Source organism: Sorex fumeus, unplaced genomic scaffold, assembly GCF_029834395.1.
Source record: "Sorex fumeus unplaced genomic scaffold, SorFum_2.1 ptg000128l, whole genome shotgun sequence".
NCBI lineage: Eukaryota > Metazoa > Chordata > Mammalia > Eulipotyphla > Soricidae > Sorex > Sorex fumeus.
This window is the reverse complement of record NW_026606185.1, coordinates 36,567,207-36,584,756: the sequence shown is the minus strand read 5'-3', so window position 1 is coordinate 36,584,756 and position 17,550 is coordinate 36,567,207. Positions and strand designations below refer to the sequence as shown.

General features: G+C 36.1%; 1 protein-coding gene across 1 annotated transcript in view; it reads right to left on the bottom strand.

Annotated features, from left to right (window-relative positions):
* Window positions 1–17,550, bottom strand: part of ASXL3 (ASXL transcriptional regulator 3) — a 178,150-nt gene that overhangs the window by 142,554 nt on the left and 18,046 nt on the right. Inside the window, exon 2 of the mRNA XM_056138275.1 lies at window positions 1,652–1,734. Within this exon, the coding sequence (XP_055994250.1) occupies window positions 1,652–1,734 (83 nt within the window). The remainder of the gene's footprint in view (window positions 1–1,651; window positions 1,735–17,550) is intronic.

The following is a 17,550-nucleotide window of genomic DNA, read 5'->3' as shown; positions in this document are numbered from 1 at the left end:
ATTAATTTGCAGAGATCCCCATATTGCTCTTTAACTCCTCACACTCACATCTGGCTTAGAACAGGGTCAGGCTGAAGTGGTACTACAGCAGATAAGGAGCTTGCACATAGCCTACCCCAGTTTGATCCTTGGCATCCCATATGGTCGACCCAGCACTGCCAGGAGTGATTCCTGAGTACAGAGCCAGAAGCAACCCCTGAGCCTTGCCAGATGTAGCCTAAAAACCGAAAACGAGAAACAGGGTCTCTTCTGACAGAGAGATAAGGCTCTGTCATCAACTTCCCTTCCCATTACTGCCTCCATTTTGAGGGCATTTGGGATAATGATTACTGCAAACAGTGTAGTTACAGTACCCCATGTTCTTTCGTCAAAATGGGCACACAGGAAAAAATTTCAAAAAAATAGTGTAAAACTGAACCTAGGTGTCCTGCACTCCCTAAAATGAGATGTTCATAGATTAAACTTGAGAAAGATGCACTTTTAAACAGGGAGGTGAATGCCACCCACACTTCGCAGTAACAGGAGTTATGGGTAATACTGAATTTTTAGAAAGTATTAATCCCAGGAGAATATTCATTTCTTAGAAGTTCTGGCTCAATGTCTGTCAAAAAATGTTTCAAACAGTAACTCACTGGTTTTCATTTTCACCAAGTGCAACCACATATGACAACTCTGGTTACTTTTTTCTTATTTTTCTCTCCATCAGTAATATCATCAGAATGACCCTAAAAAACTGACTAAAGTCCAAATACTAAAAATAATTCATGGAATCAGCTCATATGAGAAATGTGTCATTATATAAAAAGGAATATTTCTTAGCAACAAATGTGAATTAAGTTATCAGTTCATGCTATAACATGGGTAAACTTTGATAATACAATGCTAATAGAAACCAGCAACAAAAGTACTTGTTTTACAGTTCAATTTATATGAAAGGTCCACAGTAGACATATCCTTAGATATAGGAGGTATATTAGAGATTACTGGGGGCTTGTGAGAATAGGAAATGGGAAAAATGATGCTAATGAGTATGGGATTTCACTTTAGGATAATGAAAATTTCCTAAAACTGAACTGGGAAGATTGTTATATGGTGTAAAATTAGTGGTAATGACTGTACAATTTTGTGAATATACTAAAAACCACTGAACTATACATTTTAAATGGGTGGATTTTATGTTGTATGAATCATATCTCAATAAAGCTGCTATTTTTAAAGGCTCAACAGCTGATTAATGATGCTCAAGTAAGGAGTTCTAAATATATGAGAACTAAATTTTCAACTACATTTATTGGCACTTTGAATTTTATCAGAGTGAGGTCATCTTAATATCCTGGGTTCTAGCTATAAAGTTTGCAAAAGTGTTTCTTTCAATACTCTCAGAAATACAATCTCCTCTTATTAAAAAAATAGGAATTACGCCAAAGAGAGGCTAGTTCACATAGTCTGTTCTTTGTCAACAAAATTATTTTATTTCTATCTATTTCAATTAAGTCACTCACAAGTCCCAAGAAATGTTCTGATTCTCAAGAATCTATTGCAAAAACTATATGAAGGTAGTTATTTAAACACAATGAATCTTAAATGAAAATTCTAGATAAATCCATTATTTTGCATGAAAATAGAAAATTTTACAAATATGAATACTGACCTTGTTTCTTTTAAACCTTCTTTCTGAATTACTTCCAATATCTGCTTTGCTGTCATTGGTGAGTTGGGATGCTTTTCTAGTGCCTACAAGATAAAGATAAAACATAAGATTCCTAGATTAAAGCACAGAATCATTCAAAATAATGTGCATGTGAATCATGCAATGTTTCCTTCAAATTTTCAAAGGGAAGGGACTGCTTTGTCAAAATAATGTCTCATTATACACCTCAGGTGTAAAGTGAGAATAAAATATTTTTCCTGATCATTAAGGGCAATTTTTATGACTTATAGGGGCTAGTCTTAAAAAAACACAAATATAACCTCAAAAAAAGGTAAAACCTAAAGAAATCGAGTTAAAAATGCATATCATTTCTTTCATTAAAAAGCTGCTAATGAATTATAGTTTAAAACATTTCAGGCTATTAAACTAGTTCCTAAATTTCTGGGGCCTTGGAAAATATAGAGCCTGAATATTACCAATGACAGAGAAATAAGTGGTCAGAAATAACCTGGGTTCATATTTTAGTAAACCTCTTTTATATTTTAAAATGGGAAGTGGGTATTCTTCAAGGCCAAAATGTAAAAGCAGCGCACAGAAGCCTGAGGGACTCATTACAGTGTTTTCCAGTTCAGCTCAGTTTCCTTTCTTTTGCCTTTTCTGATTAATTCTCAGTAAACCCATTCATCTTCCTATTCAGCCCATTTCAGTGTTGGAAACTAAGTCCTGTTTTCTTTCTCTCCCTTTTTATCCTACATGGTCTTTGATAGATGGGAGTATTTCTAAATAAAATGTGGGGAATCCACAGGACATAGTTAATCAGTCCCCTGGTATATTAGACCATCATCCCTGGACATCAAGTTCCTTTATTTATCCAGGAACATGGCTCCATGTTGTGACAGCAGTAAACAACAGTGCCCACACTGCTCATCAACATGAACTACAGGGACCACCACTGGGTACAAGAAACGGTTCTCTACACATCTTTACAGTGATTTCCCCCAAGGGCAGACAATACCTATTTAAAGATATGTATAGAAGCTACTTGCACGAGTCATGGTCCATTACAACTTCAAGAGTTCGAGTATTCTAATTTTTGCTTATTTGCTAGAATCATCATGATTATCAGCATTAACTGGGTACTGTAAAAACTAAAAAATTGGCAAGTCTTCCAAATCTGTTCCAACAACTCTGTGATCTTTTCTATTATCAGTGGCCAAATTTCAACTATATTACCAGTAAAGGGTCAGTTTCTCAAAGTCCTTATGTAAAGCCAGCCCCAGGTTACTATGAGGGCCACTCTGATTTTCTTCCCTTTCTAGTTTCCAGAAAATTTCCCCATTTTTTCCCAGTCTAGATCAGCCCGTTGGTGATAGTGGGTAAGTTCTTTATGATGTAGAACTATGAGTTCCATTAAGACAGAAGGCACAACAAGTATGTCTTAAAGCATGTCTTTTGAAGAAAAACAGTCCTCACAGAGGAGGGCACTGGAGAGCTGAACTTGAACTGGGAAAGGGGAAAAAAGAAACAGGCATAGCTGTGTAGGGAAGAGGACTACCACATAAAAAATATTGTTTAAAAAAAAGGCAAGAAGGAAACTGCATAAAAGAGCTGAAAGGGGGTAGATATTAGATCACAAAGAGAAGCAAAAAATAAAGACATGAAAACAAAAAAATGTTGGCAGAATTTTGAAATTAAGAACTGTTAGTAGGGCAGGCATATTCATGGATTATTGAAGGAGATGCTATGGTCACATGGACTATATACATAGGATGGGCATCAACCCAAATGATAGGCAATGCTGGAGACACTAATGGACTCTCTGAAGAGATATAGGCAAAAGGGCAACAGACACAGACATACAAGTAAGCAAGCAAGAAAGAGGGAAGCTGGAAGGAAAAGACAGGATGGTTGAAAGAGGGGTATAGAGGACAAGGGAGAGAAAGGAGGAAAATTGAGCTGAACTGGGAATGTCCAAAGGCAAACTGATTAAATCTAGAAAACGGCTGAAGAGCAAATTCCCGTGTACTAGGCAATGTTTTAATGGAAATTTGGGTGCACTTGAAAGTGGGGTTACTCACTGTGGAGGACTCCCTGTTTCTCTTCCTGAGTACAGGCCCCTCAGCACACCTGGGCAGCTCCTCCCAGCAATTGAGAGAATTTGGATAGCCCTGTCCCCTTCTCTATGCCATCACATCCTACTCTACAAAGGAAGTAAAAGTGCCAAGAATTACATCATGAACTGGATGAGAGGCAGGAAGGAAATGATGGAGCCACACAAAACACCAGAAGCCACCCTCAGTTCCTGCAAGACAGAGAAAGGAGACAGAGAAGGAGAAGTTCCTGGGTGTGAATAAGTTTCACTGAACTAACTGTGTGAACATTAATAGAACAAAAGATAGAGAGAAATTACCTTCACAGAACAAAACATTGATATCATCAAAATAATGTGACACACAGCAAAGACAGGAATCAGACTTGCAGGCAACCATACTCAAGCACTACAGGGGAAGAGGCCACACTCAAAATGAAATGACAATTAACACTATTTCAGACTTTTAGGCCGAGTAACTGCCTCTTACCCAAACACTTTCTGGGCTATGAGGCTCTAGCGTATCCTAGATTACATAAAATTACACCCTGTTCATTTCTTTCTTCATTTTATCAAATACAACTGGTACTTGAATGTGTCCACAATTAAGTGACTTTTATCTTTTAATATAACACCTTCATCTACTTGTTTTCCACCTTGTACCTGCCTCTTTAGAAACTAAGGTCAAGGATACAATAGATCGGGACCGGAGCAATAGTACAGCAGGTAGGGCATTTGCCTTGCACACTGCCAGGCAACCCAGGTTCAATCCCCGGCATCCCATATAGTCCCCCAAGCACCACCAGGAGTAATTCCTGAGTGCAGAGCATTACTGGTTGTGACCCAAAAAACAAAAAAAAAAAAGGATACAATGGATCAAAGTGCAGGACCGTTCACAGTTTTTAGCATTATTTGTCAAAAGAATATATATTCCAAGTTGTTGAAAAGTTCAAGCTGTCTTGAGCATTAAGACATAATTTGGGAAAAATTAGGGACTGATTGTAAAGTTTACCATGATTTATAGTTACTTAAAATAGGCCTACTCGCCCTCTCTTCTCTGGAAAGAAGGATGGCGGCCGCATGGGAGCCTTATGGACAGCAGGTATGAGCCAGGGGTGTGGGGGCGACTAAAACCTCATGGAAAGGGGGGCGTTCCGGTCCGTCCTTCACGCCCTACCGAGGTCACCAGTTCCCCCCACGAGCGGCTCTCCAGCACGGCCACAGCCCCAGAAGCACAAGGACATAATGCAGAACCCAGCATCTTGGAGCAGAAAAGTGAATAGACTATGCGTTAATCCAGGCCATCATGTCTGCCCGGAGGGGAAAGGGTGTTGCTCCCTTCCGCCCTTCTCCCTCTGGAAAGAAAGATGGTGGCCACATGGGAGTCTTGTGGACAGCAGGTATGAGCCGGGGGTGTGGGGGCGACTAAAACCTCATGGGAAGTGGGGCGTTCCGGTCCATCCTTCACGCCCTACCGAGGTCACCAGTTGCCCCCCGCGAGCGGCTCTCCAGCACAGCCACGGCCCCAGAAGCACAAGGACTTAATGCAGAACCCGGCAGCTTGGAGCAGAAAAGTGAACGGACTATGCGTTAATCCAGGCCATCACGTCTGTCCGGAGGGGAAAGGGTGTTGCCCCATTTGCCCTCTCCTCTCTGGAAAGATGGCGGCCGCATGGGAGCCTTGTGGACAGCAGGTATGAGCCGGGGGTGTGGGGGCGACTAAAACCTCATGGGAAGGGGGGCGTTTCGGTCCGCTCTTCACGCCCTACCGAGGCCACCAGTTGCCCCCCACTAGCGGCTCTCCAACACGGCCACGACTCCAGAACACAGAAACCAATTTCTTAACTATCTGACTTTCAGTAGAAATACTTCCAGGGTCAATAAGTAATCCAAAACCAACATTTAATTCTTGAACCCAGCTGTAGAAAGCAAATCACTTCACAATGCTTTTTCAGCATGTCTGATTTGGGGGTGGGGGGTAAACTCTAAATAATAGTGGTGAATCTTTTATTGAAACAATGAATCTAATCAAAGCAGATAGAGTGTTAACTAGAATTCATCTGCCTCACAGGGACTGGGAGGGGTGGGGGGTGGGGTTTTATTGGGGTTCTTCATGGTAAAAAATAAGTATTGGTAAAGGGAAATGTGTCTGATATTTGCATGACTGAGACCTAAACCTGAAAGCTTTATAACCTTTCCCACAGTGATTCAATAAATAAATAAAAATAAATAAATAAAAAAAATAAAATAAGCCTACTTTCTGATAGTAAAAATTGTAAAAATTCAAACTCATGGATATTAGATAATAAAATACAGCCACAAGATTAAAACCAATGATAAATTACTATTAATATTCTTGTTTTCCTACTAGAGTTTTATTCATAGGTATTCATTTTAATATACAATTACATAAATGTATGTGCATACTTCCGCCATCTTACTTTTTTCTATGTAAAAGTAAAGTAAAAGTAAAGGCCCTCCCGTTGATCATCGATTTGCTCGAGCGGGCCCAGTAACGTCTCCATTGGAGACTTTGTTGTTACTGTGTCTGGCATATCCAATACTCTCGGTAGCTTGCCGGGCTCTCCGAGAGGGACGGAGGAATCGAACTCTGGTCGGCCATGTTGGCTGCGTGCAAGGCAAACGCCCTACCCGCTGTGCTATCGCTCCAGCCCTTTTTCTATGTAATTTGAATTATTCAAAATAAACATAATAGCACTTTGCTGGGGACAGATATTTATATGCTATTAAAATTCAACTAATAAAATGAATTTCACAAAAATCATATTCTATCTAACATTCTTAGTATTTTTGAGTCCGAGAATGTGACCTCTATCATGTCTCTTGATACACTGCCAGTTGTAGCCTCCAGAAAGCTTTCAACAATTTATACAGAGATCAAACAAAACTGAAAATCTCTTTCTCGCTACAACTTTACCAGTAGTAAGCATTATCTTTAAGTGAATTTGCCAATTTTGCAAGTGGCAAGCTGTTATTATTCTAATCACACTTTTATTAATAACACTAAGGTTTATTTTTCAAATCACTATCATGACAACTAGGATATTTCTATTTTATTGGAGTGTGCACAGCTCTTTATATTGTAATTATAGCATCAGCTTTTATATATTAATATCATATATTTAATTCTTTGCTTAGGATGTGGATAGTTTAAGAGATGTGCAAAATCTTCTATTTTCATATGAATTTCCTTATCTGGTTTATTCATTCTGATTTTCAATTCTCAGGTTTAGAAACTTTTTATTCGAAAATCATACAAATATCTGCAAATATTTTATTCAAATATTTATCTATAGGTATATTTTAATGCTTCTTTTAATTCAACTTTTGTATGGAGCTAAAGCACCCATTCAGTAGCCCACCTCCTATCAGTAAATCAAATTTTTCAAACGATTTGTTTTATAAGTCACTTGTGGGTTAATGAGACATCCTTTACCGTACATTAGTGTTAGGTGAATGAAAATATGTTTGAATGTGAAACTTGTATATAAATGCGGAAAGCCAAATGATGAAGTGCACAAAAGCTGAGCTATTGTTGAAGGGGAAATCAGAGTCCCCAGGGCCCCCATATTTATTCGTCCTAATAGTTAAAGTCACTCTGGGAGTCTCCAGAGTTTGTGGAATAAATTGGCAACCACTGTCCTTGGGACTCATCCAGGAGTCCTGCTGGGTGCCCCTGATCTTTTCATCAATTTCTATGCCAGCACCACACTGTTTTAATTGCTGTAATATTATAATACACTTTACTATCTGGACAGGGCACTGCTCTCATTACTCCTTCTTAAATTTTTAATTGTTCATGTCTTTATTATCTCCAGATGAAATTTAGATTGGAATTAAATGAGACATCTAATTAAATTTTTAAGAAATTTATACACATTGTTCCATGCCTTTAAGTTTTATCAACTGTAATAAACTTTTTATTACATGTTTTTATATTTTAGTCGCAATTATGAATAAGCTTGTTACATATAACATTCTCACATTTCATTGCTAATACATACAATAGCTGAATTGCGATAATTGCTATCTATATAAAGTCAATTGAAGTCTTAATAATTCTAACAGCATAGAAGTACCCAAATCTCATTCTCTACAAATAATGTGAATTGTGTCTCTTTCCCAATAGGTTTGTTTCTCTCTCCTTTCTCTTGTATTTATTTTGGATAAAAACTGGCATTTTCTAGTAACTTTGAAAACTTTTTCCTGAAAATTGAGCTGCTTTATAATTTATTTCCTTGAAAAAAATCTCCCTTAGCTGCTGAATTCCCCTAAGGATATCTGTAGCTAGAATTATTAAAACTAGTACTGCCAAGAGAAGCCTGTAATTAGACACCACCGGCCAGATATCACTGTCTTCTCTATGCAAATCAGTCTTCCAGAGTGTTCAATCTTTACATAAAATTTTCTCTCCTTTTTAAAAAATAAATCCTCCTCCTATGATAGGGAATATGATGATTTCACCCCAGTCTAATGCTGAGAACTGTGTCTTCTCAGGCTTACACTTCATAGACAAAATGTCTTCAATTCCCAACTACCATTTTCCTTCTTCCTTCTGCTTACTACTTTCCAACTAGTTTTTCTTTTTCTTTTTCTTTTTTTTTTTTTTTTTTTGCTTTTTCGGTTGCACAGGGCATTGCACATTACTCCTGGCTCATGCATTCAGGAAGTACTCCTGGCGGTGCTCGAGGGACCATATGGGATGCTGGGAATCAAACCCGGGTTGGCCGAGTGCAAGGCAAACGCCCCACCCACTGTGCTATTGCTCCAGCCTCCAACTAGTTACAAGTTCAGCACTGCCCCCTAAAACAGGCAAGCACCCTGGCCAAGGACACAGAGAATATATACATTCAACTGCCCTCCTAGACATGGTGTCTCACATATTTTTTCTGAAGATGTGAATCAAACTAGCAAATATATCACCGGATTTCATCTTCTTTGCCCATGTGACTATCACAGCCTATCTCAAAAATACCAATAATAATATAGATTTGAGACAAACAGACTAATTCCAGAAATCTCCTCCCTGCACTTCTAAATGTTACATTTAGAGGATAAAATAATACCTGCGAATTAAATAATAATAGTAATGTAGCTGAGAGAAAAAGATGGTTTGCCAAATTACAGCTGATGCTAGGAACATACTTTTCTATGTTTTAGGTTCAATCTCGCAGCACTATTCTGGTTCAGAAATACCAAGTTTCAAACATTCTATAGCTAACGCCCTATTTTCTTGATTTTTCTCAGAAAATTAATTTCGTGTGTCCATAAGATCAATAGCAGTTAGACCAGCATTCACATGATGGTTAAAATTGTGGTCCTTGAGACATTAAATATTCCGGGCAGGCTTACTTGCTTCACTGCAAAATGAAAAGATCTCCATAATTTAAGAATATTATCAATGATTTATATTTAGATTTGTGGAATCTCAAATGAGTAGCAAACACCAGGCTCACTCTCTTTTCGTAGCATTAATGTGTCTTACTTTAATACATTTAATCTATACTGTTAGTTTAGCTGTTTAATGCTTCGTGTTTTAGGTAAGTGATTCTGGGATTATAACAATGAACCATTAATAGCTCTATACAATTACAGAGAGCTTTCAAACAAAATATCACTTCATTTTCCTTCATACAACATACATCATTTTATTTGACCTTTACAACAATATGGTGAGATGCACAGAAGAGGCAGAATTAACTCTCTTGGAGATTCACAAAGTTGAAGTAATTTATCTAAGGTCATATTATTACTAAGTAAAAGGGCAGGACATACATATAATATTCTCAATGAAAACGTTTAAATATAGTAAGACCATCAAATACTCTTACTCTATTTCAGTAATGTAATAAGACCTCTGTGCTATTTCTTGGGACTTTATATATATATATATATATATATATGTATATATATATACATATATATATTTTCACAGTAAGGAATTCACATATTGAGCATTCCCTTTGCCCACTTTTCTTGAGAAACCTCAAAGGTCCATGTCATTCTGATGAAACATGAACTGAGATCTTTGGGTAGTATTTAGATTAGGAAATAAATCACATAAAGTGACAGCACCTCACCAACTTCTCTACACACGTAAATCAATTAGGTTGTCCTCTACTCCTAGTGCATATGGTTATCAGCTAAAGGCTTAAAGATGATAGTTTTCTGTTGTACCTGCATGCATTTTATAGGGAAAAATATATGCTGAAGTACTATATAAGAATGCATGACTTGAAAGATCTAAAAAAATATTGCTACAGTAATTTCAAGAAGCCAGCCTATTTTTTCACAAAAGAAGGCAGCACCTGGGATGGAAAAAGTGCGCACAGGTCTGGCAAATCTTAAAATCTGGAGCCAACAAATCCGATACTAAAGTTTAATTTTTCTACTAAATTTAATTGCTTCTTGTCATGCTCACAGATGTTCTATGGAAACTGAGGGCTATAGTCAACATAGTATATGTTGTATATATTTCATGCTCCCACAATCTCACACTGAATAGATACCTTCTTGAATGCTCAATCTGGCTTAAACTGTACACTTCCTAGGTAGCATCTGGCAAAACTGTCATTAATTATCATTATTTGTTTAATGCTATGCTTCCTGCTATACTGCAAACTTCATGTGTTCAAGCACCGAGGTCATTACACATATCTGCACCCCCAGATTACAGTACTACTCGTTAGGTTTCAGTAAACAAGGAATAACTTGATTTGGGATATGTGTGTGTCAATACGTACTGGGAATTTTTATACAATAATAAATAGGATTATGGACTTTGTATTCAGATAAAGCAGGAGCCTTACCTCACTACCTTCTTAGATATTTAACCACCTCACCCCCAATCTCAGTTTCTCCATTTCCTCAACAAAATGCCATAAGGACCAAGTGAACATAACAAACATAAAACACTTAATTCAACATACAAAATAACTGCATACTGCAATAAGTGTGAAAAACACTGGTTAAAATTACTAGCTCGGGATGAGGCTCTTCTCAAAGAGAGAACGCAGATATAGGTCCTTTGAGAAAACATTAATCGTTCAATACAAAGAGATGAGCTGGTAGCTATTAGAAGCAGCCCCTCTTGAAGATTTTCTGCATCAGTTTCTACACACCAGGTCAGCCACAGAAAGATTCTGCACTGCCCACTGCCCAACTCATTGTATTGCAGATTCACAGGCAACCCCCGCACCATGCTGCACTTCATTTCATTGTCTAACAGCTTTGCCCTGTGTTTATCTCGAGAGATTCTACCACAAGGTACCGGTTAAGATATTGCTCTGATAACTAGGAAGAACCGCACACTATGGGGACAAGTTTCTCTGTTATATATGCATACAAATCAAGTGAAAATACAGAATGTCAATGGCAACAACTTATTTCCAACAGTATATGTGTGAACAAACTTTCAAGCAACTATGATGTATAGTATCGTAGAATATCCATTATAAAAAGAATCTGCTTAGAGCAAAATTATCTTAGTTGTGCAGCTTAAGAAAATGCGATTACAACTGAGAATAGAAAAATAATTTTCTGCTTAATCTTTATGCCCGTGTTTCCCCTTGAGCACGTATCTTCCTTGCTTGCTTCTACGTCTCACTGCATATTTCTACTCCGGAGAAGCTTGAATTCTCTCTTGTAATTGTACTTCTCTCCCCTCACATCTTTCTAAATAAATTTCAAGCAAAACTATTACTTGAAAAAAATATTTTCTGACACTTGAAACAGTTAAAAAGGGGTGAATATTACCATAATATGCACATAAAATACTACACAATTGAGAAGTTAACTTTGATTTACTGTGGGGATTTGATAACTTTACCCAAGTTTTATAATCTTTTGAAACAGCTGACTTCTCCCTTTTTACTCAGAAAGAAAAAAAAGTAGAGATATCAGAATTTCTAAAATGCTCTTTAAAAGGTAAAAATATTAATATAATTATTTAAATGCTACAGAAGAAACCTGTTTTTAAAAGTACATGTCTTTAATGAAAAAAATGACCAAAAAAACCTTTAGGCAGTATGCGCTATTAAAAACCTATTAATTTTTTTATGTATAATCAGACCAAAATCCTACTTTCCTATTACTTTTATTATGCAGTCATAGAGATGACTTTTAGTGTGACAGTTTTCTTAATATTAAATTACAAGTTCATTTAGGTAGGAGTGATAGTATAGCAGGTAAGGTACTTGCCTCTCACATAGCCAACCAGAGTTCGATCTCTGGTACCACATATGGTTCCCCAAGCATCACCAGGCATGATCTCTGAGCACAGAGCCAGGAATAAATCCTGAGTATGCCAAAAAATTAACTTACAAGCTTTCATAATAGGTGAAAATGGGATACTGAATGGATTTACAAAATGAAGTATAGGGTTAAAGAGATAGTACATGGATTAAAGTGCCAGCATTGCACAGAGCCAATCCTGGTTCTACCCCTGGCACTACATGGTTCCCGGAGCAATGCCAGAGCCAAGAGCATTACCAGATATGACCCAAAAGGAATCAAGTAAAATATGTTCCACACGAGATGCGTGCAATTTGAAAGCACCTTAGGGGTTCAATCTTTACAGAAAATGGATTCTACATTTCTTCAACCAATTCTCACCAAAAAGTAGCACGTGGACTATTTTCTGAATAACCCTTTGACTGCTCTTGAGTTTGCCAATGTCACTGTTAAAGGCAACACGTCTTTTAAAATAGCAATTCAAATAACACACTGAGTTTGCCAATGTCACATAAAAACACGCCTTTAAAAATCAGCAATTCAAACAAATTAACTAATACCTTGACAAAACATTGACAAGTATTCTGTCTTTTGATCTAACTGTGATAAAGTAAAATTATTACTTCCCTTTCTGTAACTCCTATAATTACATCACTACAAACCAATATGACACTTGCTCTATTTAAGTAGTCCTCATTGTCAATCAACTAAAACTTCTATATCTTTCAACATTTGCTTCTGAAATCACATGCATAATTTTGTGCTTCAGTGTATTTTACAAACTTTCCAGACACAGTCATAAATTAGTTTAATGCACCAGTGTTTCTTTTACTATATCTTTGCAGCTCTGATATCTTATCCCCAAATATGACTGTCCAAGTTAACAGTTCCACATTATGGCCTCCACAAATTTGAAAAATACTTAGCTAAGTCTCATCTTTTTAGATGCAGGTTTTTGCTTTAGCTCATGAGCTTCTTTTGAAATAAATATTCTTGTGTCCAATAACTATTAAGCTTCCCTTTTTTTGGTGAGATTCAGATATTTGACAAGTATGACTTTGATGTACTACACCAAATTATTCATTACAGAGCTGAAAAAGGCAAGAGAAAACAAAGCAACAAAGTATTCTGGCTACCACTGGGATCTCCTTTCAGACAGATACTGATTAGTCAATCAATAGACAGTGCAATCTGCTACAAATTCATTCAATTATACAATCATCCAGTTCATATTTGTCCATCACTTTAAAAGAGGTGCACAATGTCCTGGTGAAATGACTGGCTGAAATTTCACTTCAATAGCATACTTATGATGCATAAGCCTAATAATCCTATCAAAAATAAATTAATTTAGTTTGACATGAATTAACTTAGAAAATCTATAATGCCTTCCAGGGATTGCTACTTCCATTTCAAAATGCTCACCATCATCTGTTAAATAAAACACCATAATTTTACTGAGCTTAAGTAAACTCAATAATCTCTAATTTCCATTTTCTTACTTTTTTTATAAAAATAATACTAGTGAATACTTACACAGCAGTTACACTGTATCAAGATTTATTCTAACATACACCTAAGCCCACTTAATCCTCATAACACCTACCTTATCATCCAGAGACTACTACTGTCCTCATCTTACAGATGTCATCTGACAGAAGAGGTCACTGGCACACAGTTAATTTGACTCTTCCAAAGTCATAGAGCTATAAAGTGGTAGCTCCAAAAATGGAACTTCCTTGAGGATACAATCTTGAACAATTAAACCCCCATTATTTTCAGCAGAGCTTCTCATCATATTTGGGAGATACTTTTCAGTGTTCTAACAATAAATTAATGTTTTATTACTTCGAATACATCTAAAATGACACGAATAAAACTTGATTAAAAAAAACTGTACTAAACCACAGCACTCAAAATGAGAAAGATAACAAAAGGGAATGCCCTGCCACAGAGGTAGGGTGGGATAGGAGGATGGGGGGAGGGAGGGATACTGGGACTGGTGGTGGTGGTGGTGGAGAATGGGCACTGGTGGAGGTATGGGTATTTGATCATTGTATAACTGAAACCCAAGCACAAAAATTTGTAAGTCTACAACTGTACCTCATGGTGTTTCACTAATAAAAATTTAAGGAAAAAAAAATAAAAGAAAAAGAAAAAAATAAAAAAAACTGCACTAATTTGAAAGAAAAAATAATCAATGAAATGTTTTGAAGAAACTAGGACTAATCTCATCACCGTAGCTATCTCACAGCACATAAAATGCAGTGGCAGACATCTGTCAGTTAATGCCCACTAGCTAAAAAAATAGAAAAATGAGTTAGTGGAGGTAAAGGTTTCCTCTTTCCTTTCTAAATTAAGAGAAATCTGTTGTAAAAACTCATATAAGTGGCACTGGATGGTAAAGGGCATTCTCTTCAAGAAGAGACTTTCATAAAACCCTGCATAGGATATAAATAAAATTTGATGTAAAACCCTCCTAAAAATATATGTGCAACATAAAAATATTTAGACTATTTGGTAAAACCAAACAAGTAGAATTTGCAGCAATCAAAGATTAACAGAATAAACAAACTCTAAGAAATACTCAAAATTCATTTCTGTCTGTGTATCTAGACTTTATTTCTAATATATCTAACATATTTTAATAGAATAATATGATAGGAGAACTTTGAAAAACCAATATGCAGATATCAGCCTTAAAAAGGTATTATTAAGTTAAAGTAAGAAAAGTTGAGACACCTAATGAGTACTTCTGCTCACACTAAGGAAACTAAATGCCTGTCCATATGGAAAATTACAATCAAACTCATCATTCTCCTGATGATAACATTCGAAGGCAGCAGACTGATGGAGATGCCAACTATTTATATCCCAGGAATATGTACAAAGGTGCATGTACTAATAGCAAGTTGTACTTTCGTAAAGCTAAAAACTACTTAGACTTAAAAATAGATCAAGCACTTCCACAGAACTTGACTTAGAGAATAACTCTCACAATCCACTATAAAGGTAGATGCTATTTTTTCAGTGGAGAGAACTGAGAAATAGATATCTTAATCACTATATCAAGAGTCAGAATTCAAATTTATGCCCTAGAGCTCCAAGTCTTTCACTCAATATTTACTGTCTTACAGCAAATGGTGCAAATTTGGTTAGAGTACAACTGAGCAGGATTATTAAAATGTAAAAAGCTATCAATTGCTGAAACTCATCTATTCTTAAGGATTTTTCTTACAGATATACATAGTCATCCTGCATGTTTAGTGACGCATTAAAGCATTCCATATAACAAAAGTATTCTCTACATTAACGTTTAAGAGGGAGATGCTTGAGGTATATGCATTCCATAACACACGGTCATTTATGTACTAAAACAGAAAGATGTCCATAAGAAAGTGATGAATGAAAATATGCTAGCTGTCCAACAATGCACATATTGGAGAAATATACTCAAGTGTATGTGGTGTGCTTAGACAAATACACATTCATTTCATATAAAAGTCTATTATTCTTTAATTAAGGTATCAAAATTTACAACAGTCATTATTTTTTGAGTTGCACTTGCTGCTACCAATCCCTCGAGTGTTTTAAAAACAACTATTTAAAGCTGTATAATGGGAACTAGAGAGAGAAAACAGGAAAGGCAGTTGCCTTGTGTTTGGCCAACCAGGTTTGATCCTCAGCACCACATATGGTCCCTGAGCTCCTCTCAGAGCACAGAGCCTTGAGCACGAAAGTGTATGGTCCAAAACAAAAGTTTGGCAAAAATAAGGACTGAAGAGAGAAATACTCTTTAATATTTTATTTTAAATATTAAAATTATTTTAAATATTAAAAACACCCCAAGTTGTTTCATAAATTTTAATTGTATATTATAAAATCAAACATGTGCATGCATTGTTTAATAATTTTAATCTGTTCAAAATAAAATTTAAATGAATATTCAAACAGCAATAACAGATAGTCATATATTTTATACTGTAAAAAACGATGGTGAAAATAAAATATAGACATTGAACTTTTTCCAAAGCAAACATTACACATCATTCAATCTGAGTCAGGAAAATTCTTCAACATTATTCTCACAGACTAGTCTCAAATGACACAGTATCCAGATGTAACTGCCAAAAGGAATTAGTTGCAAAATGTATCTTAAGATAATTGTAGAAAATGACTGTTATAGGAATTATTTGATTCTGACCACTTAAATGCTGAAGAATGGCAAAAACAATGAAGCTTGCTTTGTTACAGTTAGAAGTATCTCTTTTCTTCTGACTATAGACAACAGAATTACCTCAATAATTCATTGATTTCACAAATATTTACCAAGCATCACACACATACACACACACCAAAATGAAAGACAATAAAACATGTCATCATCATGAATTCCTCTGCTTACTTAGAAATGAATTTCAAAAGAAAGGAAGGAGACCAAGCCATATGTCTTTCTTCATATTCATTCAAAATGCTCATTAATCTAGACATGAATGACCCTGGCCTACCTTATTTCTAGCAGTGGCATATAACTCAGATTCAATGAAAGTTGTGGTCATTATGGTACTTTTCTCCTCTCTTAATCACTGTTTTATTTCCACTACAAGGCACATGGCAGAATCTTAATAAACACTTGCCTAATTAATCAAAACAAGATCATTAACAAATGACAAAGAACTGATGCTCTGAATTTGCTGTTTTCTATGCAAAACTCCTTATTCTCTAGTGAAAATGACTGTTCCACTCTGTTTTGATTGGGAACTGTCACATTCCTATTAGACATTTAAGGTTTACCTACAAAGGATAGGAGATGAGATGGCAGACATTGGCTATAGAAAAAGGACCAGTTATTGATCAGACCCAGGATACATTAGCATAAACCGTTCGCCAAACCAGCGGCTTTCAAGTGAACCCTGAGTGATGAGATTCTGCTATTTGCTAGCTAGACTCATGCCATGTGGAATGTGGTACATTTGAAAACAGATTCTGTATTTTTTTTAAAAAAGAGAGAATATGGCCCTCAACATATTCATCATACCTTGTTTCCAAGCATTACTGAAAACCTTTTACCCCTTCACTAGTTTATATATGAATCTTCCAATAAATTAAGCATCTCATAAAATCAGTTGGAGTGAATATTGGTCACTGACACCCAAATGTTCAAAGCCAATGCATTTCATTACATTATTAATCTCACAGCTGGTTCCTTTCACAGAAAAAAATTACAAGATATATAATAAATGTCTCAATATTAAATGTTATCTTTTTTCTGATTTCTTCAAGAGATAGAGGGAAGATGACTATGGTAAATTCTACTTTCTCATCATTAGCAATCCAAAGGGAGTGCAAAGTATAGGCAGTTGTCAAATAATGCACTTTGATCTATTCAGAGACAATATTTTAAAAATTAATCAATTAATCAACATTAGTTACTTACGAGTGAATGCTCCATAAAAAAATGCTAACAGAAAGAAGTCTTTACCGAGAACTTAATTTTCATGAGAAGTCAGCTAAAAGAACTTCTGAATCCCAAATTTTAGAAATAGCATCCACATTT